General features: G+C 36.4%; 1 protein-coding gene across 1 annotated transcript; it reads right to left on the reverse strand.

Moving 5' to 3' along the window:
- Nucleotides 1-4,876: 4,876 nt before the first annotated feature.
- LOC142334612 (alpha-1,2-mannosyltransferase ALG9-like) lies at nucleotides 4,877-25,559 on the reverse strand. Its single transcript, XM_075382784.1, has 2 exons — nucleotides 23,886-25,559; nucleotides 4,877-7,126 (listed from the first exon to the last, which is right to left on the reverse strand). The coding sequence occupies exons 1-2, from the start codon at nucleotides 25,414-25,416 to the stop codon at nucleotides 6,768-6,770; spliced, it is 1,890 nt and encodes a 629-aa protein (XP_075238899.1). The 5' UTR covers nucleotides 25,417-25,559; the 3' UTR covers nucleotides 4,877-6,767.

Below are 25,559 nucleotides of genomic sequence, written 5' to 3' on the forward strand. Positions count from 1 at the left end.
GTACTTAGACTCTCAAGTCGGCAGCGCTGTGAGGCGCCCTGCATGCCGTCGGGGGTTGCACCAATATATAAGTTATATAAGGTAGTATCTACTTAAATTTTTTTTTGACGGTTTTAAATTGAATCTGAACTCCGCAATTCATTGTATTTATCGTGTCTTTATTTGTTTCCTTGTCTTTGTTTGATTTCATACTTCTTGCGGCAGCTGCTAGATGAGCTTTCCCGCTCTTCAGCTGTCCTCTTCAGGTACCATTTGATGCCTGAAGGAACAAATTAATTTAATTTAATTTAAAGCCAGCTGGCAATCGCTCTGCTCTAATGGTCTTGGATAACCTAATGCACTATGACTTAATGAATTAGCAAAAATCAAAGCCAAATTGCCGAACGTGAACAAAGTCACAATCGAGAAAGCGAATTTTTGTCAAACACAATTTTCTCTTTGAAATTGGAGTGACAAAAACTCACACCGCAAAATCACGAAAGTTTTTCGCTCTACTTTCTTGTTTCGGCCTCGTCATACCAATCATATTACCATTCCGATTTGACTTGAAAACTTATAAAATGAGCGAACAGAATTTAAGGCATCGACCCCAAAAAAAAATTCAAATTCTTTGAAAGGTAAAAAGCAGAGCGCCTAAATAATAGCCGATGAGAGGCTTACGGCGGCTAATTATTAGCTAAGAGTCGATTCACTATGCTGAAAAAAATTCATTTAGGAATTGCCATTTCACCGAAGACAAAAGAAAAACATGGACGACTAACGTCTGAAGCATTGCTCTCGACTTGAGTATCATACCTCGATGACCACTCATATAATTTAATGTGAAAAAAATTACAGCAATTTCTCTGCACTTTAATAAGTCAACTGCCAACACTTGAGTTCAGCTGCTGACACCCTTGAATGAGAAAGAAATTTAGATCACACAAAACAAAAACGTCAAAGGCGTTAGTCACCCGAAAAGTCAAGACGGTCAAGCAAAAATTTTACATAAGACAGACATGTTTACAATATTTGCTTCAAACTTCGTTTAAGAGCACTTAACAATTTGTAAACAGCTTAGTTTGGTCTTTGCACGACCTTCACTTATTTCAGATGATACAGATAAATACGATTTATTTTCACACAATTATTTAACGCCCTATAACGGGACTAGGAAATAAACCCTCACGGAAAAAACCAGTCAGGCATTACCAATTTTGCAGCTCTTTAACAGTCAAATGCGCGTTTATTCCGGTGTGGGTGTTATTACTACCTAAAATTTGGTGGGGGTTTATATGCATGCCATGTTCTCAACCTTCCCTTTGGAACCAAGAATTGCGATCCGAATAGGATAATTTCCACAAGGGAATGGGTACTTTCAGCTAGTATCATGGGTTCCAAGTTCCAGCGAAACACAAAACCGAAAGTTGAAGGAAGAAAAGTCAATCAATCATTCACAAAAATCGCAGATGTTTTTGTTTCAAACAGCTTAGTTTGGTCTTTGCACGACCTTCACTTATTTCAGATGATACAGATAAATACGATTTATTTTCACACAATTATTTAACGCCCTATAACGGGACTAGGAAATAAACCCTCACGGAAAAAACCAGTCAGGCATTACCAATTTTGCAGCTCTTTAACAGTCAAATGCGCGTTTATTCCGGTGTGGGTGTTATTACTACCTAAAATTTGGTGGGGGGTTTATATGCATGCCATGTTCTCAACCTTCCCTTTGGAACCAAGAATTGCGATCCGAATAGGATAATTTCCACAAGGGAATGGGTACTTTCAGCTAGTATCATGGGTTCCAAGTTCCAGCGAAACACAAAACCGAGAGTTGAAGGAAGAAAAGTCAATCAATCATTCACAAAAATCGCAGATGTTTTTGTTTCTCCAACCTTAAAAAATCCATGCAAATTCACAAGTAATTATAGTTCCTGTATTGTAACGTCGAGGGAATCTCTATTACTAGCCAGCGCTCCTACGAGATAAAGTGGACCATCTCTTTTACCTCTTCGATTCCACAAAACATGTCTTAAGATAAATTAAAAGGCCCTTACAGTGTGAGATATAGCAACAAGGAAACGATTATTGTTCCGACCCCACTAGTGGGGGGAGGAACTATATACCAAATAGTTTTTTTCAGACAATTTTGGCCGATCGATATATTCATCGTAGAGAAATGTGAGTGGTATCATTAAAAAGCTCGTACAGCGAAAAATTCGAAATTAAAAAACATTTTGCGAAATTCGACGAGTTATCGAGGTTTAAAGTTTCATGTGAACACGGGATATGTGGTTCACTTTTGTTCACTTTTAGCGTAACTTTTGCTCGAATTAACATTTTTTCTATAAAATTTTTTATTCAAAATTACCTTTTACGCTACAAAATGCATCAATTTGGTGTTCCTAATAGATGAAAGACGATTAAAAAGACTAGTTCTGGTCTCATAGGGAAATTTACTAAATTGTGAATTCTATTCGTTTTTTGTTCAGAAAAATGTTTATTTTTAAGTCACTAAGAGAATAGTCACCTTTCATATCGAGGTTCCGTTAATGGCAAACCTCATTTGCAGTCTAATGATGCCCAATGAACAGAAAATTAGCTTTCAAGGAACCCGCTCATATTTTTTTGACTTCGACTAGGGTTTGTAATTTTAATTAAATTTTGATTTTCTTTTTGCAGTTTTACTAAATTTTTGAAGTTCTATGCCATAGACATGTTGATTAAAGTGCAAGAGTGCTAAGTGAACCTATCTAGTGGTTTGAGTGGACAGCTAATGGCTGTTACGTTTTTTTTGAATTTTTTTTGAACGTTAGCCAATCTTAAACTTATGTTTGCGAATTCTAAGTCAATCTCAGTAATGCCAGTACCCCCGTCTTTTCTACTGCAACCAAAATTAATCTGGTTAGCTGTTTTATCTTCAATTATTAGCTTCATGACTTTGATGCGACGAGTTTTCATATATTTTAATTTTTGGATATTTTTTTTTCATAATGTTGTCTACTTTTGGAATCTTATCACATTATCCTAATTTTGAGTGTTCCCATTGGCTCAGAGAAGACGCTAGAAAGAATCATGGATAAAGTTTTCAGAGAAAAGCTCGTGGATTGAATGGCTTGACAATTTCTTCTCGCACTTTTCTAATGAAATTGTTTTTTTTGCCTGTATTTCTTGTTTTCATAGTCATAAGACTTATTCTGATGTCATATTGCAGACTGGTCATCGACAAACAGCATTCTCTTCCACTTGAGGCATAACGTAGCGCATTTGCTGACTTCCATTGAAATCTATTGAATTTAATGTCGCTGATACTACGGTTTTTCTCAAAGGTTTCGTGGTTTTAAAATATTTGTTCAAATTTGTTGATTTTTTGAAGTCATATAGTTAAAGATAGAAGAATTCTATTGTTGTCACAAAATCAATTAAAAATAGAAACGCTTGTTCTGAAAAGTTAATTGTTTAATGGCTTCGAGACTTTTCTCTTAATTTTTTTTAGAATTTGCTGTTTATTTATTCTTTATGTAGTCGTAAAATGCTGAGAGGACTTATAAGCTTCTAATTGAGGATTGAATGTAAGATATTACTCTATGCAGTCAGTTCATACCGAATAGTCTTAAGTTTATGACATTATTTAAAATCAAATTTAATTTTCTCGTTTTTTGTTATTTGTATAGTTTTTTGGTATAGTGTTTGTTGTTCTTTTCGTCAACTTTTAACTTATTCTCATCATTGATAGGTCTCATCAAACTCATTGTAATTCAAAATTAAACTTTCTATTGATATTTTGTAACTGATGTTTTGTTTGTGGGACATTGTGGGATATGCGTTTTCATAAATGTTTTGTGAGTGGTCAAAATATATGTCTTTTTTCTCTTTCACCACATTCGCGTTATAACAGAGCCCAACTATTTTCAAATAAGGCCCAAGTGAACTTACCTAACCATTCAATATAATTTTAGCTCAATTAGTATTAAAAACAATTGAAATGAAAAAATTATTAGATAATAGCTAATGATTTTAATGACGTCAATAATTTGTGTTTTCGCAGATTGTTTGTAATTTCTTGAGCTTTTCTGGATCTTTAAGTCCGTTTCTATTGCTTAGTCTAACCAGGGACAGGTCCTATCAGTTTCACAATGAAATTTTAGAAAATTTATTGAGAATTATTTTGTTAAAAGCTAGTGATTTTTATTTTGTTAAAAGCTAGTAATTTTAGTTTAAATTATTTGGTTTAAAAAATCTTGATAGATTTTTGAATTTCGCTTCATTATTTTTTTTACTTGTTACCTAAGCTCATTAGGGAAAAGCCCAATCTGCAGTATAGTTAAGAAAAAGTAAAATTTGTGCAGTTAAGGTTTTATCTGATTGCATTTTGTCGTTGTTTACTAGGTGCTTTTACATTTAGATGTTGAGTTTTTGCGGTTAAATTTTTAGTTTTGCTTATTTTGTTTTTTTTCTCGTAGTTTTTTTAATGGCAGATCTCGTGAGCTCTGTAATGAGGCGTGGCATTATGTAATTCAATTAATTTGGGTGTGAAACGATTTTTAAAACTCAAATATCTATTTTTGGTTATCTCCATTTTGTTTACAATTAAGTCAAAAATGTAGATCAGCACTTCATGTCTGAACGCACATTAACGAGCCTCCTGGTATAGTTAGTAATTATACAATGTATTTGTCACCAAATTCCACAAGTTAGCGCAATGTTAATTAAAATGGTACGGACGATGACTTGCAATGTGTCGTCCAGTAATCTTGAAACCAGACCGACACTGAATCAAATATAAGAAATAGGATTACAAAAGTTTGCTATACAATGTGCTTCAATCGCGGAATCAATCTGCATCAAGATTCAGATTCACACACCCTCTGAGAGAAGGAATCTATTAAGAAAAGGTAGCAAAAATTAAATTAATCTAATGGATGGATACAAGTCTGTTAACAGGGGCCAATGATTGCAACTGATTTAATTCAGCACCACTGTTACCATACACAATTACACCACTACTTTCAACCTCATTTATAAACAAATCACAGCTAATTCTGTCAGTAAGCAACAATTCTTCTACAATTGACTGTATCTGAGTTTGACATATGACTACAGTGACAACTGAATACATGAACAGAAGCACAGCTTGAAATTGTCGGTCACAAAACACATTCAAATACTTCGACTTCTTACTAATGGACAATTTAGTCGGTAAAAGATGTCCAATTATTACATCTCTTCGAATATTTCGGAAAACCATCGCTGCCAGAAACAACAATATCACTCCCATAATTAACAGACAAAACGACGTAAGCCACAAAACGAGTTGGTAATTGCTAATCAATCTTATTTCGGAGAGAAACGCATTTTCATTGTTTCGGTCGTGGCCATTGACATCTATCAACTTAGTAACTTGTGGAATTGTACTTTCGGTTAGGGCTGTCTCAGGTGCAAACACGACTAGAGGCTGCGATCCTCCGTATTTTTGTCTAAAGGCCATCACACAACTATCAACCGAATAATGGTCAGTCACTTCGAGTTCAACTCTCACCACAAAATTGAGCAAAAAGACCTGATCATGACTCAAGTATTCCTTCTTCGCGTGACACACGAACACGTTGATCGGTTCTTCAATGTGGTTCAGCATCAATCGCAAGTTAGAATACATAAAATTGTAATCAGAACTTTTCTGTTCTGGGCTGAATATGAACCCAACAGACAAATTCAGGCTATAGCCAAGCTCAAATCGTCGGATGTAAGTTTGGAAGACCGAGTTATGTTTGGTCGCTCGTAAGACTGCTCTGGAGTGTTTCACACTCAGATTCACATAATTTCCAGTTCTGATCAAGTACAGCATCCACATAACTTCCAGAATTAAAGAAGACGCTACTAACTTGCAGAACAGACGCAGTTTGCGCGAATCCATTATCAAGTATTCAACAATTGAAATCAACAAGGAAACGATTGAGTGCTTCGAATTGATAAATTTAAGTGGATTGGAACACCGGCTTTGTTTTTGTTATGAGTGTTGCTATTTATATATTATTTTGGAGAGCAAACATCGATCGTTTCCTCACTGTATCCACGTCTTTGAACAGCGGCGTATCTGCAGTGATTAAACAAAAAACATAAACAAAGCTACCATGACAATAAATACAAAGAGCCTTGCTAGGATAAATAAATATAGTAAAAACAATTATGGCTCTATTGTATCCCCATCACACCAATATCATTCACCTCCTCAGCTCCATTCGTCATTTTGGCCTCAAATCGCTTGCAAAAAAGAATGCCAGGAAACCAATTAATATTTTGGTAAAGACAAAATCAAACATTAAAAATAAGCTAGGAGTAAGCTAATCACGCCGAAATATGTTCTCGAATAATGCCTATCAAAGGATGACAATACGGTCAGTTCTTGCCTTTTTTGTTGACCATTTGAGTAGACGTTGAGCAAGCCATAATAAAAAAAAGCCGAAATAAAAGCCAACTGTAAAATTTAACAATTATTAAATCTTTGAGATAATACACTTGTATTTGTTACAGCCTAGATAACAATTAGCAACTGCATGTCACTGTGAAATTCCGCAAATGCAAAAAACTAATGAATGTAATAATCAAGCGCCCTCGTCATGGGACTCTTGTCCACGGCCATGCCTCTTTTCAACAGTCGCGAGTAGTCGAGACATTTTCCCAGTGCTCAAGTTGTAATACCAACATCATAAGCCAGTCTTTCATATTTTCCAAGAACAGAGACTGTAATTTTGTCTGGTTTGTTTGAGAGATCCCACGGGCACCTATTGTCCTGCATGTCCCTTATCAGTCCTCCCACTGATAGATTGAAGAATGAGATATCCAGAGTACTTGGTGCACCACCTCGACACAAGCGGAATGTAGAACGCCCTGCATATAGGGTGAGAGTGCTCTGGGTTCACAATTTCTCTTGCAACAATTGGCTTCCACTTATCCAAGTTGGCTCCGAACACAGGTTCCAGCACACTGTCTTCTCTGGTTGGGATCATTGAGTCGGCAATATAGTCGCATTGGGAGACGTCCGTATAACGACTTGTCTCTTCAAGGTTGAGGTTGTTGAAATGCGAATGAAGAATTGATGTCGCTGATTCAACGCCCTCTGTAAAACGAGCTGGCAGCTGTCCTGAAATGATTAAGTATTATTCCATCAGATGAAAACAAAAAAACATGAAACGGAAGTTCAAAATTCTCTTTAAAAAATAGCTTATATAACTATACCTTGGTCTCTTTTTACAGGCAGTTAGAGACCTTTCTAAGGGAAATACAAACAACTTCAACGAAAACCAGCAAAATTCACTTTTTTAAATAAAAAAAGCGTTCTTAGTAATGTCTTCCTGGACAATGACTGCTTGTTAGCCCATGCATTTTTAGATACCACAACAATTTAAGAATATCCTTCTGAAGAAAAAGCACATTTGAAATGATTGTGACGTCGTGGTCGTAACAAAAATCTTGAAGACGAAAAAAAAGCCAGGAGAAGCCCAATAAGAGCCTCAGCTATCGCTTTGCGGCTAGGAGGAAGGAAATTCATGTAAAACCATTAACAATCAAGTTCATTACAGCAGCACTTTTAAGAATTTGAGAGATTGAATTTGAATTTGGGACATTGGCTCTAAACTGTACACTGTTACTGGGGTACGAAGCCATTATAAACACAGTGGAGAGTTTTTACTGGCTTTTCCTGATTGCGAGATCTTGTCGTTGATTACTTCTGGCTAGCCGCGTTTGCAGTTGTTATTGGACATTGTTAGGCTTGAAGGTAAGTTTTGTCACGGATGGGGAGGAAGGAAAGAATAAGTAAAAGAGAAAAAAACAAAAAAAAAGAAATTGAATTCAACTAAAACTAGAAGAAGGGCCGAGCATCAATCAGCTTTGTCTGGGGGATCGAACTCCCGCTGTGTTTTTCATTTCGTTTACTGATGTGTTGCGCAAATATACACAAGTTTCTGCTGGAGAATTGTCTTTACGGTTCAATTTTTCGTTCATTTATCGTGGCTGATGATTTTGTCTCTAGTTTTGGATTGAATTTGTTGTACATAATTGAGATACTTTAGAATCATTGATCCAAAATTTGCCGGTTTCGAATTGTCTCGTATTTTATACAAATGCTGAGTTTTCAGGCTTGAGGAAAATAACAAAATATATGTACGCATTACTCCCGAGAGTCCTCCTCCAGAGAAGTTTCCTCCCGGCATGATTCGGGTGATTCCTCTCGAAAGCTTCGGCGACGCAGCCGGGGATCCCCGCCAGATTGCCCGAAAGAAGCTTCTTCTGTTTGAGGGGTTGTTACCGGATGGACTGTCGGAGGCTTATAGAGCTTGGAAGCGACAGAATCGTGTTTTAAAGCCTAGGAAACCGCTGGCAACTTCTGATTCGAAAGGATCGAAGAAGCTTCCTTACCCTAGGTTAGATCCTGACTTTGATTCGAAGGATCCTTTGGGTCTTAGTCGGTGATCACTGATGTTTAAATCAGTAAATAAGAAAAGGTTTGAATTTCAGGTAGCCTAACCAATCAGAAGGTCCAATGTGCTTTTGCAGTTGTTCTTTGCACATTGCCTTTTCTTTTCTACAATTGCTTTAATATTGTTCTATTGCTTTAATATTGCTTTAATATTGTTCTATTGTGCGCGCTTGAACAATATTAAATTGCTTTAATATTGTTCTATTGTGCGCGTTTCATGTAGTCTTTTGCCAGCCGTATCTGAAGGTTTATTATAGTAGGTGAGTTCGATTCTTCATGTAACTTTTGCACGCTATACCATCGAGGTTTCCTTAAACAAACTCTCAGTGCTCTGTTTTGCATATTTTGCATGATTGATTGAGCCAGCAAGCTTTTGCATATAGAAAAAAGGGCCGGATCCAGGACTTGTACAGCAGAAGTAAACTCTCCTGCTCAACATTGAGGTTGCTTAGACGCCGCAGTTGAAAGATTCGCGTGTTTGCTCTGGTTGTGATGTCTTCACAATGTTCATTCCAGTTTAGGTGTGGCGTCATGGTAACTCCTATGAACTTGATGCTTAGACTTGTTTCTTTTCGAAGGGTTTCTGAATAGCATGTACTTTGTTTTGGCGGGATTTATTTTGAGTTTCAACTTATCACACCACTTTATGATGAAGCCTGGAGTTTGCTTTGTTTTAACTGACCGGACTTTGACCTGTAAAACAATGCCAAGTCATCTGCGAACAGAAATTTCTACTGGCGTTTCTGGAATGTTAGAGACAAAAATTAAGAACAATATGGGCGTCACAACGCTACCATGGGGAACCCCGGCTGTTGCTGAGAACTTCTTGCTTCTTGTATCCTTAATTTTTTCGTATACGTTTCTTTGTGAGAGGAAAGAATGCACCCATTTGATTAATTTTGTCTGTATTCTGATTTTGTTAAGTTTGTCAATCAAACCTAATCTCCACACTGCATCAAAAGCTTTTTCTACATCGAGGCAGACAACTGCCACCATTTCTGACCACTGATATGCTTCACTTATATGCTGAGTCAAAACAAGGAGATTATCGGTTGTGGATCTGTTTGCACTTTGTTGTGGTCCAAAGAATTTGTTTGCTTCAGTGGTCTAGGATGAGATTTTTAAACACAGTTTTACAGACCTTTGCAATGCCATTGGCAAGGTTAATTGGTCTGTAATTTTCTGCTTTCTTCCTGTCTCTCTGAGGTTTTGGAAGCATTGTTACTTGTGATTCTTTCCAAAGGCATGGCACGTAAGAATTGTTACTTGAGCTGAAAATAAATAAGCATATGAAAGCTTTAATGCTTTTTGTTAGCGCCTTCAGTAGCTGATAGCTTATTTTGTCTGGCCAGTGACAAGATTTAGTTGTATTTTTTTAAAAAAATTTCATTGGACTCTAAGAAAATGTCTTCAGCTATTTTTTTTGGCTTGGTTTCTAATAGAAATTTTGAGTTTTGCTCTGTCTCGAGAAAATGCCTTTGTAAATCTTCATTTTCGTATTGGTGTTCTTTCATTGTCTCACTCAGTAGACTATTAAACCATTCACACTTTTCATGTTCAGTTACAACAATTTTGTCTTTAAACGTTATTGGTAAATGTGATCCACTGGACTGTTGTTTATCGCTGGTGATGGTTTTGATTGCTTTCCAGAACCCCTGGTTTCCTGCTTGTTTCAATTAACCTTCTATTTTGTCTTTTAATCAAACGTTTGATTGCCCTTCTGGTTTCTCTTTGCAAGAAATTGATTTCCTTTCTCAATCGATAGAAAGTGCCATCCTTTGCTTTTTTTTAGTTGCCCCCACATCTTTTTCTATTGCTTGATTAGATTGATTATCTCTGGACTAATTTGAAGATTCGTATCATTTATGTAGGATTGCTCGGTTGATTTATGAATTTGTACGATGAGGTTATGGCTTATTTCATTCAGATTGTCTTTGGATACTTTGGTGGGTACAAGCAGGAATTTTTGTGATTGACTTTTGCAAGTTTTTTGAACTTCTTGAAATTGACTTTTGCTTTTAAATCGAATTCTGTTTGAAGTTTCAGCTTCAAGGAGGTAAGTGTCGCTGCCGAAATCTTATAATACTTGAAAATTGTCAAAATGTTTAAAGACTGAAAGACTGCAGAAATGTAAATCAAGCATGCTCTGGCTCTTATGTTGATTAGATTGATACGTTGGATAACCGTTGTTCAGTAGTTTGAAGTTTCCTTCATCAATTATCTCCAGCAGTTTTTCGCCGTTTTGGTGTTGTATGTACAATTGAGCTCTTGCTGAGGAGAATTAAAATCTCCACATATAAGCATGTTCTGGGGGTTGCTGTCAAATATTTCCTCAGTAAAATATAGGTCTTGATTGGGTGAAATGTAAACATTGATTATCCATATGTGGTTGGTGTTTCCAAGTTTACACCGATTATCTCTAATGCCTAACCGTTACTGATTTTTCTTTATATAATTGGTCTGACCTCTTTGACCTTTATGCCTTTCTTTGTAATGCAAAAAGACCCATGAAAACTGCTTGCTTTTGTTACAATGAAATATTTTTCATGTACAAAACGTTTTTGGCATTTCCTGACTTCATTTAAACAAACAATGTCAATGTTTTCGTTCGTCAGAAACAAGAACAATTCATGAATTTTGTTTTCTAAGCCACGACATTTCCTTTGTTAAATTTTAATCTTGTCCATTTTGAAGGTTTTTTTTGGCTGCTAGACTGAATCATGTTTGTGTTAAGAGTTTGCATCAGGTTTGCTTTCTCTATATTATTGTGAATTTTTTGTCCATCTATTCTTTCGTTAAACACTCTGGAGTCACTGTTGCTAATGACGCTGAGAATACCGCTACATGACATCGTTTTGAGACTGTTTCTTATTTTACTGAGAACTTCAGCAACTAGAACAGTAATTTTTGTAGTCGTTATTGACAGTGTTTTGAGTATCTTTCCTTGTAATGCACTTGAGTATTTCGTTTCTTGTTTCTGTTTATTTGCTTCAGTTACGGCGTTCTGATATGCGGGACAGCCTCTATACACTGTTGCGTGTGAGCCACCAAAGCTTGCACACTTTGCCGTTCTTTCGATTCATTGCATTTTATTAGAGTGTGTATGCCTGCACATCGTAGACATCTCAATTCGTCTTTACAATCGTTTGCCGAATGACCAAACTTTTGATATTTGAGGCATTGTTCAATGTGAGGTGGTTCTTTACTCGGTTCGCAGCGGTGGAACACCCAGCCTATTTTAACGCCATGTTTGACTGCGGCTGTTACATGGTTTGAGGAATCAGTTATTACGCGAATCAGTTTCGTTGTTTTCCGGTGGTCCTGCTTGTTATCCGAAGCACCTTTATAGCATTCATAGCATTGTTGCTGAGAAGTTCTTTCTTCACTTCGTTTTCTTGTATGCTCTGATGAACATTTTACAACTATAAAACTGGGTTTAGATTTGGCAGAGTGTTTCTTGCGTTGATAGAAGAGTTTGGAAAGACAAGTTGAAGATTTGAGGCGTTCATCAGGCATTCTCTTGAATTGTGGTCTTCGGGTTGGCTAATAAAGTCATTGTTGTTTGGAAGTTCTCCGATGCAATTAATTTTGAGTTGAGGGAAACTATTTCTCATCGAACGGGCAAAATGAACTTGTGTTGGTCTTTGATTAATCGTTATGATAACAGGTCTGATTGTTTCAGAGGTGGTTTTTGGATAATTTCTGGTTCGCTTTCAAATGTTTCTGACTTGAACGAAGTCTTGTTCATCTTGTGATGTTTCATCTGCAATGTTTCGTGCTTCAGAGAGAAGTGCACTTAACTGGCTCATTTCCACCACCGCCGTTTTGGGAACTTGAAGCAGATCGTGTCAGGAAGGCTTAAAGTGAGCTTAAGACTTTTGAAGACGAAGCATAAAACTGGGCAAAAAGTAAAGACATTTGAGCTAAAGAATTTTGAAGGTGAGAACAAAGCAGGAAGTAAAAGAAAAGTCGAGATTTAAAACCTTAAGCAAATTGTGGAAAATTTATTTATAAAAGTCTCACTCCCAGATGACGTTCATGCACAAAGAGGAGTACTTGCTTGTGGCTTTCCTATCACATTTTGATGTACTGATCCGAAAGTGACAATAACAGCGTTTTAATCATCATAGGCAGTTTTAGGCTAACTACATTCAGTAACGAAGTTGTTACATGTGAAACAAAATTCACTAAAAAAAATTTGCCCGAAAACAAAGCCCAAGACTTGTAATTAACGAGGCTAAATCAGAGGACCACAAAAACAAATGGGAGCAAAACTTTAAAAAATCACTGCTAATTTCTGAATCTAAGAAGCGTCCAGTCGTTGAGAAGATTTAAATAAGAACGCAAACCGTTAAACACCGCACATTATTAGAATGGTAGATACTAGTCATCAATGAGACCACGTGAGGACAAAAAAGAACTACAAAACTCAAAAACTCACTATTATGTTAAAAAACAAGTGTCCAAGTCATGGAAGCCGCTAGCTGCCCGTTGACGAATTCAAAAACTAAAATAACCTAACCTTAGAACACGTGTTAATTTATAAAAACATTAGTGTCAAAAAACCACGATAAAAAACAGGAAATAAAATTATTGCACGTGAGAAAAATAATCTCAAAATCAAAACTTTATTCAAACACTTATCTTACTTCATTGACTAAGCAGTTATCGAAAATTTCAAGCACAAAAACTACTCGCTTTTTTCTTTTACTACGTCAAGATGACTTAAAGACATCGAACCATTGAAATTCGAATTTTAGAAAGCTTCGATCAGATCAGTATTCGACTCGCTATCGCTTGGCAGCCATTAGTAATCGCACGCAAACAGACAAAACAATTATGCACAAAATGTTATTATTATTATTCTCATCTAACTTTGTTCGTTATTCTGCTGTCCGTCTTTCTCACTTTTGATGCTTCAATTTTTCAATACTAGCATTTATAAATATATATAGGAGTTGACTTTCTGCCCCCAAGTTGACCGACTACCCTATTAGTGGAGGGGCTTTCTTTTAATTGACCATTTTATTGCCAATAGCTTTAAAACTGAAAAAAAAACACGAAACGCAAAAGTAAAACATACCCGAAAGATTGCCGGGAAATAGCCGCCGTTGATTCCCATAACTCTCTTGGGATTGAAAGAAAAGAAAATATCAATAAAAATTGATTTGTATAAAAACATTTTAAGTGCGATTTTTTTTATGTCATTTTGTAATTGAACATACTCTTGTCTCTTAGGGAGAGGCTACAGGGTCTAGTATCAACACCAATAAGCATTATAGATAGTAATTAAAACTTATGAGAACAAGGTTCCAGTACCGGGCATCTAAAAATGGGCTTTATGGGTTTATTATTATTATTATTATTATTATTATTATTATTATTATTATTATCATTATAGGTTTACGCACCATTTATAAACTCAAAAGTGCTTTCAAAATCCAAATTTAAATAAAAAAGTTTTCAGTTTTTTGCGATAATCCAATTCATGGGGTATTAGTTTCATCCCAAAAGGCAACTTATTCCATGTTCAGTTACAACAATTTTGTCTTTAAACGTTATTGGTAAATGTGATCCACTGGACTGTTGTTTATCGCTGGTGATGGTTTTGATTGCTTTCCAGAACCCCTGGTTTCCTGCTTGTTTCAATTAACCTTCTATTTTGTCTTTTAATCAAACGTTTGATTGCCCTTCTGGTTTCTCTTTGCAAGAAATTGATTTCCTTTCTCAATCGATAGAAAGTGCCATCCTTTGCTTTTTTTTAGTTGCCCCCACATCTTTTTCTATTGCTTGATTAGATTGATTATCTCTGGACTAATTTGAAGATTCGTATCATTTATGTAGGATTGCTCGGTTGATTTATGAATTTGTACGATGAGGTTATGGCTTATTTCATTCAGATTGTCTTTGGATACTTTGGTGGGTACAAGCAGGAATTTTTGTGATTGACTTTTGCAAGTTTTTTGAACTTCTTGAAATTGACTTTTGCTTTTAAATCGAATTCTGTTTGAAGTTTCAGCTTCAAGGAGGTAAGTGTCGCTGCCGAAATCTTATAATACTTGAAAATTGTCAAAATGTTTAAAGACTGAAAGACTGCAGAAATGTAAATCAAGCATGCTCTGGCTCTTATGTTGATTAGATTGATACGTTGGATAACCGTTGTTCAGTAGTTTGAAGTTTCCTTCATCAATTATCTCCAGCAGTTTTTCGCCGTTTTGGTGTTGTATGTACAATTGAGCTCTTGCTGAGGAGAATTAAAATCTCCACATATAAGCATGTTCTGAGGGTTGCTGTCAAATATTTCCTCAGTAAAATATAGGTCTTGATTGGGTGAAATGTAAACATTGATTATCCATATGTGGTTGGTGTTTCCAAGTTTACACCGATTATCTCTAATGCCTAACCGTTACTGATTTTTCTTTATATAATTGGTCTGACCTCTTTGACCTTTATGCCTTTCTTTGTAATGAAAACAGACCCATGAAAACTGCTTGCTTTTGTTACAATGAAATATTTTTACTGTACAAAACGTTTTTGGCATTTCCTGACTTCATTTAAACAAACAATGTCAATGTTTTCGTTCGTCAGAAACAAGAACAATTCATGAATTTTGTTTTCTAAGCCACGACATTTCCTTTGTTAAATTTTAATCTTGTCCATTTTGAAGGTTTTTTGGCTGCTAGACTGAATCATGTTTGTGTTAAGAGTTTGCATCAGGTTTGCTTTCTCTATATTATTGTGAATTTCTTGTCCATCTATTCTTTCGTTAAACACTCTGGAGTCACTGTTGCTAATGACGCTGAGAATACCGCTACATGACATCGTTTTGAGACTGTTTCTTATTTTACTGAGAACTTCAGCAACTAGAACAGTAATTTTTGTAGTCGTTATTGACAGTGTTTTGAGTATCTTTCCTTGTAATGCACTTGAGTATTTCGTTTCTTGTTTCTGTTTATTTGCTTCAGTTACGGCGTTCTGATATGCGGGACAGCCTCTATACACTGTTGCGTGTGAGCCACCAAAGCTTGCACACTTTGCCGTTCTTTCGATTCATTGCATTTTATTAGAGTGTGTACGCCTGCACATCGTAGACATCTCAATTCGTCTTTACAATCGTTTGCCGAATGACCAAACTTTTGATATTTGAAGCATTGTTCAATGTGAGGTGGTTCTTTACTCGGTTCGCAGCGGTGGAACACCCAGCCTATTTTAACGCCATGTTTGACTGCGGCTGTTACATGGTTTGAGGAATCAGTTATTACGCGAATCAGTTTCGTTGTTTTCCGGTGGTCCTGCTTGTTATCCGAAGCACCTTTATAGCATTCATAGCATTGTTGCTGAGAAGTTCTTTCTTCACTTCGTTTTCTTGTATGCTCTGATGAACATTTTACAACTATAAAACTGGGTTTAGATTTGGCAGAGTGTTTCTTGCGTTGATAGAAGAGTTTGGAAAGACAAGTTGAAGATTTGAGGCGTTCATCAGGCATTCTCTTGAATTGTGGTCTTCGGGTTGGCTAATAAAGTCATTGTTGTTTGGAAGTTCTCCGATGCAATTAATTTTGAGTTGAGGGAAACTATTTCTCATCGAACGGGCAAAATGAACTTGTGTTGGTCTTTGATTAATCGTTATGATAACAGGTCTGATTGTTTCAGAGGTGGTTTTTGGATAATTTCTGGTTCGCTTTCAAATGTTTCTGACTTGAACGAAGTCTTGTTCATCTTGTGATGTTTCATCTGCAATGTTTCGTGCTTCAGAGAGAAGTGCACTTAACTGGCTCATTTCCACCAGCGCCGTTTTGGGAACTTGAAGCAGATCGTGTCAGGAAGGCTTAAAGTGAGCTTAAGACTTTTGAAGACGAAGCATAAAACTGGGCAAAAAGTAAAGACATTTGAGCTAAAGAATTTTGAAGGTGAGAACAAAGCAGGAAGTAAAAGAAAAGTCGAGATTTAAAACCTTAAGCAACTTTGTGGAAAATTTATTTATAAAAGTCTCACTCCCAGATGACGTTCATGCACAAAGAGGAGTACTTGCTTGTGGCTTTCCTATCACATTTTGATGTACTGATCCGAAAGTGACAATAACAGCGTTTTAATCATCATAGGCAGTTTTAGGCTAACTACATTCAGTAACGAAGTTGTTACAAGTGAAACAAAATTCACTAAAAAAAATTTGCCCGAAAACAAAGCCCAAGACTTGTAATTAACGAGGCTAAATCAGAGGACCACAAAAACAAATGGGAGCAAAACTTTAAAAAATCACTGCTAATTTCTGAATCTAAGAAGCGTCCAGTCGTTGAGAAGATTTAAATAAGAACGCAAACCGTTAAACACCGCACATTATTAGAATGCTAGATACTAGTCATCAATGAGACCACGTGAGGACAAAAAAGAACTACAAAACTCAAAAATTCACTATTATGTTAAAAAACAAGTGTCCAAGTCATGGAAGCCGCTAGCTGCCCGTTGACGAATTCAAAAACTAAAATAACCTAACCTTAGAACACGTGTTAATTTATAAAAACAATAGTGTCAAAAAACCACGATAAAAAACAGGAAATAAAATTATTGCACGTGAGAAAAATAATCTCAAAATCAAAAATTTATTCAAACACTTATCTTACTTCATTGACTAAGCAGTTATCGAAAATTTCAAGCACAAAAACTACTCGCTTTTTTCTTTTACTACGTCAAGATGACTTAAAGACATCGAACCATTGAAATTCGAATTTTAGAAAGCTTCGATGAGATCAGTATTCGACTCGCTATCGCTTGGCAGCCATTAGTAATCGCACGCAAACAGACAAAACAATTATGCACAAAATGTTATTATTATTATTCTCATCTAACTTTGTTCGTTATTCTGCTGTCCGTCTTTCTCACTTTTGATGCTTCAATTTTTCAATACTAGCATTTATAAATATATATAGGAGTTGACTTTCTGCCCCCAAGTTGACCGACTACCCTATTAGTGGAGGGGCTTTCTTTTAATTGACCATTTTATTGCCAATAGCTTTAAAACTGAAAAAAAAACACGAAACGCAAAAGTAAAACATACCCGAAAGATTGCCGGGAAATAGCCGCCGTTGATTCCCATAACTCTCTTGGGATTGAAAGAAAAGAAAATATCAATAAAAATTGATTTGTATAAAAACATTTTAAGTGCGATTTTTTTATGTCATTTTGTAATTGAACATACTCTTGTCTCTTAGGGAGAGGCTACAGGGTCTAGTATCAACACCAATAAGCATTATAGATAGTAATTAAAACTTATGAGAACAAGGTTCCAGTACCGGGCATCTAAAAATGGGCTTTATGGGTTTATTATTATTATTATTATTATTATTATTATTATTATTATTATTATAGGTTTACGCACCATTTATAAACTCAAAAGTGCTTTCAAAATCCAAATTTAAATAAAAAAGTTTTCAGTTTTTTGCGATAATCCAATTCATGGGGTATTAGTTTCATCCCAAAAGGCAACTTATTCCATTCGAAAGGAACAGCAAAACTGAAGGATCTTCGCCCCAAGGCAGTTGTGACATCAGGAACCTTCAAATTGTATGCATATTGGCATCTAGTCACCTTATCATTTCGGAAAACTAATGTGCCCAGATACATCGCAATTTTCCACGGATGGTGAACTAAGCGGTGAACAAAAAGTAGAATTTTGTAGAGGATACGTTGTTTCATGGGTAGCCAATGAAGCTCTTTGATAAAATTTGCTGTTGGTGAACCAAGTGATAACCTAAAAATGAGACATGCTGAGTTCATTATACGCTGTAATTTCTGTATAATATACACAGGTAGTCCATAGTACAGTGAGTTGCAGTAATCTAGTCGCGAGAGAATCATTACCCGAACTAAATCGATCAACGACTTTCTGTCGACTGTATCTCTGATGGAATAAACTTTTCGCAGGAAATAGTAACATTTACGGCACACGGAACTAACTTGTTTTGCATATGAAAGTCTGGAATCAATATCGCAATTTAAACTATTCTTTCTACTAACAAACATGTATTCAGTTTTATTCGAGTTTAATCGGAGCTAAGCACCACTGAACCACCTTTGGAGAGTCGTAAGTATCAAATCAAAAGCCCCCTGATTTATCGAAGCATGGTAAACAAAATAGATAACAGTGTCATCGGCATAAAAATGATAAGTGACATCAAGACGTTCAAACAGAACTTCCAGAGGAACAAGATAGCATGAAAAAGAACTGGACCTAGAATAGATCCGTGAGGAACACCCGTTTTTATAGTTCTTGGCATCGAATATTCACCATCAATCAACACTTTTTGAGATCTACTACTTAGATAACTATTTAAAAAGCTAAGCACTTTATCTTTGAAACCCAAACTTGTTTCAAGAATTGAAAGAAATAATTCATGATCGAGAGTGTCAAAGGCAGCTGATAGATCAAGTCCAATATAAAAAGTGCTCTTTGTCCTATCTAAATTGAGGAGCAAATCATTTGTAACCTTAGCCAGCGCTGTTTCTGTAGAAAAAAACTTCCTGTAGGCACTTTGGTATTTGCTTAAGAGACTATTCTTTTCAAGGTGTTCACGCATTTGTATGAAAGCCGCCCGTTCTAATAGTTTTGAAATGTAACTTAGGTTCGAGATAGGTCCATAAATGGAAAAATCTTCATTGTCAGAATTTGCTTTCTTCAAGTGGGGCCTAACAATGGCCAGTTTAAAGGACTGGGGGAAATATCCCGCCTTCAGCGAAAGATTAAGAAGTTTCAGGAGGTCGAGAAAATAATGATCTGAAAATGACTTTACAATATGTGTCGGAATGATGTCCAGTGGAGATGTACTGTTTGACGACGCCAAAATTAAATCTCTAAACTGACTTATCGACAACTCTGTGAACGAATACATTGAGTTAATTTCAGTTTTCAGAATTTCTGGACCTATCGCAGTCAGAATCGATGCAATAATAGTTTTCACTTTTGATATAAAGAACTCGTTGAAGTCGTTTGCAAGCTGTCTTTTGTTTTCATATTTCGGGAGCTGTTCTACATCTTGACCAAGAAGCAATTTTAATGTAGCAAACTTTTTACGGCTACAATTTTCCATCAACGCATTCTCTATGTACAATCTACGCTTCTCTAAGAACTTTTCAAAATACACATGGGTAACATTTTCGTATTCAGATTTCGTATTCGTACAGATAATTTCGACTTTCTGTATTTACGCTCTGCTTTTCTCTTCTTTTGTTTCAATCTCAAAAGCTCATCGTCAAAGAATGGGCATTGATGCTTAGTAAATGTTTTTATTTTGAGTGGTAGAACGGAATCCAAAATATTCTCCTCAAACCTTAGATACATATCCCATGCTTCATCAATACTTGAGGCAACATCGAACTTTAAGAACGACTTAAGTAACTTAATAAAACCATCAGAGTCAAACTTCTTCCAATTTCTATACATCAAACGTTGTTGAGATCTGCGTTGTTTCACACTGCTGAGCGAGAAACAAATAAACGAATGGTCCGAAGAAGTAATGAAGCTATTCGATTTAACATTCATTGAAATATTGTTTGACGCAATAATATGGTCAAGAATCCCGCCACTTCTATGCGCTTTCTCAGAGACGTACTGAGTCAGGCCGAAATCTTCAAAAAAATGAGTTCCACATTTTTGATGCATCGTTATTTACATTTAGTGGAATGTTAAAATCACCCAGGAGAACAATCTTGTCGAATTGTAGCCTTTTCTCTTCAAAAAGAACAGTAAAGTGATCAATAAAAGATTTAACATTTAATCCAGGTGGTCGATAAACAGCAATTACTAAATAACTGGTAGCCCCAACAGTTAAAGAGGCATAACAGCACTCAAAAAATTCAGAGGTTAACTTTTCAAAATTTTCCAAATGGATATCATATCTGTAAAAGAGGCAAATTCCACCTCCTCTTTTATTCACCCTTGGTGCACTATAAAAAAGAAACCCCGGGGGACAACACTGCTTTAGAATAAAATCGTCATCTGAGTTGTTCGTAATCCACGATTCTATAAATACTCCCAAACTAATTTCATTTACTTCCAAGAGGGCATTTACATCTTTCGTTTTGTTCCTGATAGCTCGTACATTATGTAGACAAATGTTTAGTTCTGTAGATCTTTGTTTCGTCGATCTTTGTCTTAATGGAGAACTGACTAGTAGTCAATTTTGATCCACTTTTTTTAGCCAATCACGGGCGGCTTCCTTCAGGTAAAATCTTGACACCATAACGTTTTCAGGCCAGAAATCAGGTAACTCAACTTTCTCATCAAATTTAAATACACAGTGGAAGGCTTTCAGGCGAGCCTCTGACTTCGAAATTTGGCGAATGTGAAGTAGTTCGACGTCAAATTCTATACAGTACTCCTCCATTTCTGATGCTGTTATGTTCTGACTCAATCGACCTACATATAAATGACGACGCTTCGGGGGCTTTTTGACACCCTTGATGACTGCTGGATTGGTGTTCGTTCCCGTTTTTACCTCCTTAGTTGATCTTACTTTTCTCTGTACAGTTTCAAATTCATATCGCACTGTGATGACTGGATGAGCTGTCGTTTCGATTCCTGCTGGGTCCACTTTTTGCAGCTTTTAGAAAAGGGAATTCCGGTTTCTTTATCAATGCTATCTCATTGCGTAGCATTGTCACTTCGCGGATCAAAGAATGAACACAATCGAGTTTTTTCTCAACGGCCGTAATTCTGTCCAGCGCAGATAGTTCTGCAGTAAAGCTAGGAGTACAACCAGCACATGACCAGTAGATCATTCCTTTGATATTTGCAGTACTTGAAATTCCCAAACAACCAAAGTGAACATATATCTTCTTACATTTGACACAAAATGCAATCCGTTGTACATTGCAAGGCTCGTTACAAATATTGCAGAGGTTCGGGCGGTGGCGGCTGTGGTGGGGGCACCATTGTAACCTGGGGTAAAATGGGGACTAAGTGAAGTGGCCGCTAGGGGCCTAAACTAATTAGTCAAACAAATGTGGAGAACGCTCACACCAAATATTTGACTAAGAAAACTATTTAGGATGGCCAAATGTAGGGAAGCAATCAAGCAGATGCGGAGAACGCTCTCGCCAACTGCTTGATACCAAATATGGAATCGTAGATAAATCTTGTATAATATCTAAATAAATAAGTAGAAGAAAAGTAGCCAGATACCAGTGAAACCTATCTGAGGTCTCGTATGGTTTGAAAAAGTCAGATACCAGTGAAACCTATCTGAGCCTTCGTATGGTTTGACAAGTAATAAATATGGTTAGACTTCGTATGGTTTGACTTCGTATGGTTTGCCAAGTGATAAATTGCAGCGATTATCGCAAAAGAATACCTTCCGCCGGAATCTGAAATCCCCTATAACTGGGGCTACCCAAAGAATGTCCGGCCTCTATTGATCCAGTAAATGAGTGCAATCAGAAGCTGAAACGAAATTAAATAGCCTCCCGAGTGCACATGGAGACTATTCAATAAGTTTATCACAGCAATTAGGTTTATCCCGTTTCTAATTCTGACTTTGATTTTATGATACTGACTCTCTTCATTTTGATTTGCTTTGCTGAGCAGCTGCTGTTTAATAGGACTTTGAGCAGAATGACAGAAGAATGAACCTAGCCTAGAGAAGTCAAAAATATTCCACGCAAAATGTCAAAAAGGCGGCAAAATGGGTAAAGCGAAAAAAAATTCGACGAAGTAAAAAAAACATAGCAGGACAAGTCCTGAAATACAATTCAAAGAATTGAAAGAAGAACTCAGACGTACTCTACGTGACCAGCAGATCAATTGAACAATGCCAGCCAGAACACAAACAAAATCATCAAAAAATTGAGAAACTGATAGAATCAAAACTAACTAAAAATATACCCATTGCTAAAACTCTTGAAGCTTTTAAACCTAAGGCAAAATTTTTTCCCTTTAAAAAAACCTATTTCTAAAATATTTGTTTCTGAAATCGGTCCAGTATTATATCTGCAAGACCTGAAAAAAATTCATTGGCCTTTGAAGATCGATTAACTACAAAATGAACAAAAAATTTAGAAAAAAAAATCAATTGCAAATTATAAGGAAATATTGCTGAAAATCGTGATATAAATTACTTCAGAATAATTTCTGTGTCTCTAGAGGCTATCCACTAACCCAATTCCAAGCTTTAAAAAACTGATTGGCTCATAGATCGATAGGCAATAATTTTTAGAAAAAATTTCAAACTTAGAAATTTCAAAAAATAGAAATTCGTTCTATTAAAATGTTAAAATCCATTCAATTGCCTCCTAGCAACTATTTAATAACTTAATATCCACAAATAAATATCTAAAATTCGAGAAATTAAAATGTTGAAAACCATTTCATTGTTTCTATAAACAATGCAGTGCCCTATAAACAAACCTTAAAGGAGATTGCTTAGTCCCTGAAGCTGGAAAAACTGAAAAATGACGAAAATTTTCAAAAACCTGAAAAAAATGCGAATTTGGTCAAAAAAAAAAATTGCTAAAACTTGTGATATTCAAAACTTGAAACCTATTCAATGGCAACTAAAAATTTTTCAGTAACTTATTAACAAACCCGTGATGAGGTTTTCTGGCACCTGGGACTTCGACAACTTTTTAGAATGTCAAAAAATATGAAAAAAATTGCAAGTTTTGTCAAAAAAAACGCTAAAATTCATGATGGCAAAAACATGAAAAACATTCCATCACCAACAGAAACTATGGAGTAGTCTACAATCGAACCCTTTATTAAACCCTAGAGGAGGTTTCGTGACACCTAGGGCTAAAAAACTCAAAATGACAAAAATTTTCAAAAAACCTGAAAAAATTGCAAAAAATAGTATCATTTTGCGTGTTTGTGTTTGTAGTACCAAAACATATAGCTCATAAATTGGTCATAACAAGCAATTTTGTCTCGCAAAAGGCCTTCATCAACTTTTAAAAACTTCAACCTAAGACATCAAAACAAAAAGTCACAAAAAACATTGCACGATTTTGAGCCCAAATCTCCTAAAAAATGACCTTTTAACGTTAAATTAAGGCCATCCCAGCAGCTGCACCACTATAAACACTTGATGGACTACTAAAGCCCACTTTAAGCCTCTAAAGAAACTTAATGCCCGGTGGTCTTTACCTGTTTATCCCGTTTTGAAAGATCAAAGTCATTGAAAAATGTGTGAACACATCTTAAAAAACACAGCGCACCAATACAATTCAAATTCTTTGAATTGTAAAAAATAGGAGCGCTATAACAGCCGGCTGAGAAGATGAGGGCGGCTATTAAAAAGTGCAATAACAAATTTTCTTTGGTGCCCAGAAGCAAACAGACAAAAAAGAATTCGTCTAAGGCCAGATCTCTTAACTAGAAATGTTATCGGCTATAGAAAAGTTCTCTCAGCTGTAGATGAGTAATAAAAACTACCTTTAAACGCTGATTGTATGAATTGAAGTCTGACATTATCAGGGAGGAAAAATGACGATGGGAATCTGTGCCATTCCCTTCCTACACACAGCAACGCTTTCTTCTCCGCTTCATTCTCCACATTGACTTTGCCCCGATTAGACACGAAGTAATTCTGTTCGTACCACACGTGGAAGTCTCCATAAATGTCCACATGAGCATGATATCCCACAAATTGAGAACCAATTCTGGACAGTCCCAGAGCTATGTGACTAGTCATAGCTACAAATGTGAACACCATAGTCAAATACCGAAACCACGATCCGCGTTTGAAAACAAAACTAACAATGCTTGTCAGTAAACTTAAAGTGCAGGCTGCTGAGAGAGCAATTAGAGGGTACACAGGGTACAAGAAGCGTTCTTCTTTGTGAGGCTGAACGAAAAAGACAGCGTACCAAATATAAAGTCCCACCATCGGCAGCCATTTGCGCGAATAACTCAGAACTACTTCTCTATTTCCAGATAAAATATTGACTATAAGCAATGGAATAAAAAGGAATGATAATGGGAATGCAACTGGCATATTTAGGAGACCATTCTTAAAATAGTAACTCAAAGGCTCTACCCCATAAAGATCAGGCCCATGAGGTGTGAACAGGTTGTAATTGACAATATTCAAAGGAGCAATCACAAATTTTTGATAATAAAGATGGTCAACGTAGCACATGAACAACATGATAATGAAAAAAGCAGTGATAGAATAAATAAAGAACATTTTCACTCTTTTCTGCACAAAAACGATGTCAAAGGCCACCGGAACGCCGATGATAGCACTGAAAGGCCATGCAATGAGAACAGAGGCCGCGACGCCCAACACTGCCATAAAGTTACTATGAAGGAGAACAGTAGCAACCGACAGAAGGCACATGTACATTGAAAACGAACTGGGAAGAAAAGCAACGGATGCAGCAAACATTCCGGGACTGAAGGCCAGAAAAATGAGCAACAATCTCGCAACACTAGCGCCATACACTTTCACTGACGCTCGATACAGCAACAACTCAAAACATGAACAAAAGAAAGCCATAGACAACCTTAAGACAAAGAACATGACTAGTCTTGATTCGACCAGAAAACTTGTGACATTAATCACCCAACCATAGAGCCACAGGAAAGCATACGATCGCAGAGCAAATTCAGGCGAATATTCCCAAGTCTGGAACCCTGAACCATATGATATAAAATGAAGTGGTTCCCAGTAGTTGTACGTTTCATCACAATCATTTATATTGGACATCATAGCAGAACAGAATCGGCTAATCAAGAAAAGCTTGAAAGCTATGGAGTTCAATGGGGTGTAGGCATGGTCAGCTTCTGACCCACTCTCAAATGACTTGACATCTCCAAAGACATAGGAGAACGACGAGTTGAAATACTCTCGCAGCTTGGCTGTTTTTGCTGTCTCCCGTTGATCTGTTGTGGCACCTTTTGATGAATTGATTTTGCTGGCGATGCTTTTATTCCTTGCATCTCGTCTTCTCAAATGTACCATATCTTAGCATCTGAAAAGAGTGAAACAGTGACAGTTTCATCATCATTTAAAAAGAAGACAGGGATCATGAAAACCTGACGGTTCTTGGCCGTTAATCACATTTTCAGAAATCCAGAGATGCAACACCATGGTCAAGAACATTG

Source organism: Convolutriloba macropyga, chromosome 2 (assembly GCF_964194025.1).
Source record: "Convolutriloba macropyga chromosome 2, txConMacr16.3, whole genome shotgun sequence".
Lineage (NCBI taxonomy): Eukaryota > Metazoa > Xenacoelomorpha > Acoela > Convolutidae > Convolutriloba > Convolutriloba macropyga.

Bases quoted from the DNA above. Each gene is read 5' to 3' on its own strand.
- LOC142334612 (XM_075382784.1), bottom strand. From the start codon at position 25,416: ATGGTACATTTGAGAAGACGAGATGCAAGGAATAAAAGCATCGCCAGC. The intron at 7,127-23,885 runs GTAGTTTTTATT...TAATCATTTCAG, and splicing joins CATACAATCAGCGTTTAAAG to GACAGCTGCCAGCTCGTTTT.